The sequence below is a fragment of the Lytechinus pictus genome, chromosome 9 (assembly GCF_037042905.1).
Source record: "Lytechinus pictus isolate F3 Inbred chromosome 9, Lp3.0, whole genome shotgun sequence".
Taxonomy (NCBI): domain Eukaryota; kingdom Metazoa; phylum Echinodermata; class Echinoidea; order Temnopleuroida; family Toxopneustidae; genus Lytechinus; species Lytechinus pictus.
The window spans coordinates 820,008-826,007 of NC_087253.1; the positions used below are offsets into that span (position 1 = coordinate 820,008).

Consider the following 6,000-nt stretch of genomic DNA (forward strand, 5'->3'; position numbering starts at 1 on the left):
AGTCTTGCATGCAAACTTAAACGTTGACCTGAAAATGACCTTTGACCTTACCATGTGACCTCCGACTGCAGCATTACATAGAGGTCCCCCAAGTCCATCTACCATCCAAATTTGGTTGAAAAGTGACTGTGAACTTTTTGCTGAGTTATGTGTCATACTGTTTGAGTGACAGATGACATTTGGATCCCTAAGTCTCGCCTTCACCTCTGGTAGGCAAGACAAGAAGGACAAACAAATAGATAGTGAAATTCATCACCAATTGATTAAAGGTTGCAAAGCCTCAATTCTTTGACGGTTCTCACATCTTCCTGAGACAAAAGGAAGTCAATGATTTCCACAACGAAATCTACAAAAAGTGATTCTATCTTCTTTATTCATATTGATGAGGTAACTTTTTAGACAAAGATTTTCTTTGAATATTCTGTAGTTAAAGATAAATGAAAGTAGTTGCAGTAAAAACTGATTTCACAAGAAAGTCTGTCAAACCAGGCTTAATTGTCACTATATCATCAAGGATCTAGATCTGGTACAGTTACATAAACTGAACTTTGTGAAATCTTGAAATCTACACTGAAAAATGTTCACACTGAAGATCACAAACACAGATAAGTACATGTGGGACAGTGTATTATTATTGCTTTGAATGTTGGCCCGACGCTTGACCCTAATCCCATGCTAATTTGCTAATTTCTCACCAATTACACAATTTCTTCCAGAATCCTTTGGCACATATTTTTTTATTTATACAGACAGACACTTTGGTGGACATTTTATTGGATTCTGTATGAACTCATTTTGAAATCGTTACCACAACTGGCATATATCTTTAACACACAGAGAGTTTTCGTTTATGAACCTAAACCAATTTTGCTCGAGGGATCAGAAATGTCAAATGAATTTGTCATGCCCAATCTATTGAGAGTTGCTTTATCTTCAATAGCTAACTTGGCTGATATATACCTTTATCAGAAAGTATCTTTACAATCTTGTATATCATACCAGAATTTTTGTTCTACTATAGTGAAGTAATCCATACCAGAAGTTTATCATTCTATACTGCATTGTTTGTTGATTTCTAATTTTGAAGTCTTGTGTATGTTTTAAGAAAAATTTGCAAAAATCGGAAACACCATTTCACCATAGAATAACTATTTTTTATATGCACGAAAACCCAAAATTGCTCAAAAACATGTTTTCTAATAAAATTCTGTTTACAAACAAAACTCGCATACGTAATTATTTTTATTTCACAGGTTAAAAGGCATTTATTCTTTGCTCTTTATGATCATTAAAGGGTCCAGTCAAAGCTCATTAAAAATCACAAAAATGCCTAAAATATGAAATACATAAGAAATTGTAAAAACAATATGATACATAGGAAATCTAATTGATTCTGCATATATCTAGTTCACAATTGTTAGTAATATCAAAATGAATGTTTGTACGAAACATTATCATTCTACTAGCTATTGCAAGTTAGTTACAGATAAAACATATCATACACTTAGTTCCATAATTGATTACTTTAAAGTATTCTTGAAAATATTTTTTTAAACAAATCCACTCAGACATCTGGCCTTATCCACAGGCAAATTTAAGCAGCAATCAAATTGACAAACCCCCTCCCCCACCCGCCCCCTCCCCCAAAAAGGGGAAAAACATAAATAAATGAAATAAAAACAATATAAAAATTCAAATTTTAAAAATAAAACCTGGTTTCAGATACCACAGTGTAAATATAATAAAAATAAACATTTATGATTATGACACAATACCCTATACAGTTTGGTCATCATTGTGCAATCAATCAGAAAAAAATATTCTCAGTTCATATATCAGCTAACAGAATCAGGACCCATGACGACAAAGTGGCACATCCTAAAAAGCAAAATTAGTTTGCAGATTGTCATTTTCCAAACAACTCTTGTTCTTTTGATTAAGAAACTCTATTCAAGATAGCAAGGAGCTTACCATAACAGACAGGATTGTTAACAAAATCAGAACCCACAAAGTGGCACATCCTACAAAAACAAATAGTTTCCAGATTGATATTTTCTAAAAAAATCTCTTGTTCTTTGATTTGGAAACTTTATTCAAGATTGTAAGAAACTTACCATAACAGACAGGAGGAGATGTAGAAAGGGTCCCATTACTACACATGAGCTCTGTTAGAATGCCCATACCGGTAGAGTAGCCCATGTTACAGGATACAGTGATACTTGCATCATGGTCCAACATATCACTCATTGTGTGATTTGAGAAAGGAACTGCATTTAGGTTACAGTTTTCTGTATGAAAGGAAGAAAGGGATACATGGCTAACAATATCACCAACAATGTTAACAAACTCAAATATTATCTTGTCAATTAGGGCCAAAAATCTTTGATGTGCAATACATGTAGTTAACTAAAGAAACCATTGTAACAACATGCAAGATTTATAAGAATGAAATACCCTTTAAAAAGCAAGAATCTTTAAAAATTAATCATTGAGTACAGAAAAAAAACAATTACTTAATTCTCTAGTTAGCTAACAAAATCAGAACCCACAAAGTGGCACATCCTAAAAAGACAAATAGTTTGGAGATTTATATTTTCAAAAAAAAAATTGTTCTTTTGATTTGGAAACTTTATTCAAGATTGTAAGAAACTTACCATAACAGATAGGAGGAGGTGTAGAAAGGGTCCCATTACTACACATGAGCTCTGTTAGAATGCCCATACCGGTAGAGTAGCCCATGTTACAGGCTACAGTGATGCTTGCATCATGGTCCAACATATCATTCATTGTGAGATTTGAGAAAGGAACAGCATTTAGGTTACAGTTTTCTGTATGAAGGGAAGAAAGGGATACATGGCTAACAATATCACCAAAAATTTTAACAAACTCATCTATTTTTTAGTCAAGTAGGGCCAAAAATCTTTGATGTGCAATACATGTAGTTAACTAAAGAAACCATTGTAACAACATGCAATTTATAAGAATGAAATACCCCTTAAAAAGAGCAAGAATCTTTAGAAACAAATCATTAAGTACGGAAAAAACAACAACTACTCAATTCTCTAGTTAGCTAACAAAATCAGAACCAACAAAGTGGCACATCCTACAAAAACGAATACCGTAAGTAACGGTCTATTGACCGCACCTTTCTCTCGGCGGGATATAAGCAAAAGTCGGAGGTGCGGTTTATCCACGGTGACGGGTCTGAGCCCGCCCGCGTAACCCCTCCCGAACATGTAAGACGTCTGCCAGTTCACAACACATCGAGTGGCCGGGTGAAGCCACCCAGGGCAATGACGTTAAAGAGGGGTATGAGCCGCGGGCAATGGGAAGCGATTATTTGGATCTTAATCAAATACTGTCCATAACAAACGCACCCACCTTCATGACAATAATTTCAACTTTATTCTCGATTCAAAGCAGCGAAGTTCCCTGGCTAAGTTCAAAGAGACGCCAAGCATTCTCAGTAATAATTAGTCGCAGCTGAGCGAGAGCTTGCGTTGTATTGTGGTTATAGTGCGACTTAAGCTGGCGCTATTCATTTTAACCCCTCTCAAAGTCCCGTTTTGGGCACACGAGTGTAATTCATCTGCGCGCAAAGCATGCCGGACAGGCGTAAGCCCGGGGGGGGGGGGGCACTCGACCAAAAAAGTGGTAGGGGTGTGCCGCGGGCGAGACAAAAAACGGGGGCCTTGGAGCGGGCTCATTGTAAAAAGGAGGGTCCTCGGAATGGGCTTCGGAACTAGAAATGTTTGTGAAAAGGGGGGTCCTTGGAACGGGTCGCCTACGTGCGAGTGCGTATGCATCCCTATGGAACGTACATGCAGCTAGTCCGGCGGCACGACTAACGGGCGCGCTAGCGCAGAGGCGATGGTCGTACAGCGAGCTGCGGCCGCTTTTCACCAAAATTGCGGCCGGAACGGCAAATATGAGAAGCCCTGGAGCGGATTTTTTATTTCTTTTTTCTCGAGAAAAAGAAAATGCTATACTCTGGAGCGGCTTTCTTTGTACTTTTTCTCAATAAGACAAAAATGATATGCCTCGGAACGGAAATTTGAGTGTAAAAAAGGGGGTCCCCTCCGCGGCTAATACCCACTATGCATTATATACTGAGTGCCCCCCCCCCCCGGGGGCGTAAGTAAAGATCACATGACTTTATTGATTAAAATAATTCATTAAAAATAGATCAAATGTTTGTATATCAAACGAAAAAAGATAGAGATAATGCTATGTTCATACTCTTTCATAATTAAGGCGTTTGGGGAGGCTAGACTGCATTTTTGTATTTCATTTTAATTATTATTACCCACAATGCAGTTCTGGTTTTTCTGGCAATGAACTGGCCGAAATTATGGTTAGTCTTATTTCAGGCCATTTAACTTTTGATTGAGCTGGGCAAGTACCTGATTAACATATCAAGTGTTAATGTACTATTAATTGTGACTAATGTCAGTGAATTAAAGCAAAATCTATTGAGGGATTGATTTTTACTGATTTTTTTTTGTTCTTTGATTTGGAAACTTTATTCAAGATTGCAAGAAGCTTACCATAACAGATAGGAGGAGGTGTAGAAAGGGTCCCATTACTACACATGAGCTCTGTTAGAATGCCCATACCGGTAGAGTAGCCCATGTTACAGGCTACAGTGATGCTTGCATCATGGTCCAACATATCATTCATTGTGTGATTTGAGAAAGGAACGGCATTTAGGTTACAGTTCTCTGTATGAAGGGAAAAAAGGGATACATATGGGTAACAATATCACCAACAATGTTAACAAACTCAAATATCATCTTGTCAAGTAGAGCCAAAAATCTTTGATGTGCAATACATGTAGTAAACTAAAGAAACCATTATCACCACATTCAAGAATTATAAGAATGAAATACTACTTAAAAAGCAAGAATCTTTCAAAATAAAACATTAAGTAAGGAAAAAAAACAACGACTACTTAATTCTCTTGTTAGCTAACAGATACCATGTACACAGTGCACCACGCATGAGAGAGACGGCACGAAGCCGTAAAACAACTGGTCTCTTGAACCTTCCTGTAATCCCGTATCCAAAATTCATGCTAAGACATCGAATACTAGACAAATTCTGAAAGTGATTGTGAGGTTGTGATGCAAGAAATGTGAACTTTCTTCCTCTTACGCCGGGAAAGACACAGATCACAATTCGATAAGATGTACTGGTAGTGGTACCGTATCATAGTTTGCAATGTACAAGAATGGCAGTGCTGTGTGTATGTACACTGTGACTGTGTGGTGAGTGAGTGTGTAAGTGGCCAATATTGTCAGGACCTTTCTTTCTTGCTAACATTTGTAGATGAATTGATCAAGAACAGCAGATTTCTGGATACCGGCAATCTCTTTGAATACTTTGAAATCTTTAACTTAGTTTTCCTTTCTTCGTATCTCAAATATGCATGTAAATGTGGGGATTTTTTTTTTTTTTTTGGCCAAAGTTGGGGGTGCGGTTAATCCACGGGTGCAGTATATCGTCCGTTACTTACGGTAGCTTGCAGATTAATATTTTCAAAAAAAAAATATCTTGTTCTTTGATTTGGAAACTTTATTCAAGATTGTAAGAAGCTTACCATAACAGATAGGAGGAGGTGTAGAAAGGGTCCCATTACTACACATGAGCTCTGTTAGAATGCCCATACCGGTAGAGTAGCCCATGTTACAGGCTACAGTGATGCTTGCATCATGGTCCAACATATCATTCATTGTGTGATTTGAGAAAGGAACAGCATTTAGGTTACAGTTTTCTGTATGAAGGGAAAAAAGGGATACATGGCTAACAATATCACCAACAATGATAAACTAGCGCATCAATGATGTGGAGCTCCTCCGGCATCTCGCAACGAAATTTAACACAATTTTAATTTCAGCCCAGTTGACACTGTGGTGAATTCTATTGGTGAAATAAATTGAGGATATAGAATAGATTGATGAAGAAATGACAGAAGCATTTTTTGCGATCTATGAATAAATT

General features: G+C 37.1%; 1 protein-coding gene across 1 annotated transcript in view; it reads right to left on the reverse strand.

The window, feature by feature from the left end:
• LOC129268041 (mucin-like protein) overlaps positions 1 to 4,716 on the reverse strand; it is a 48,427-nt gene extending 43,711 nt beyond the window's left edge. The window contains exons 1-3 of the mRNA XM_064104442.1: positions 4,548 to 4,716; positions 2,655 to 2,828; positions 2,115 to 2,288 (exon numbers count right to left, since the gene is read on the reverse strand). Coding sequence (XP_063960512.1) covers positions 2,115 to 2,288; positions 2,655 to 2,828; positions 4,548 to 4,680 — 481 coding nt within the window. The 5' untranslated portion in view covers positions 4,681 to 4,716. The remainder of the gene's footprint in view (positions 1 to 2,114; positions 2,289 to 2,654; positions 2,829 to 4,547) is intronic.
• Between the last annotated feature and the right edge of the window lie 1,284 nt (positions 4,717 to 6,000).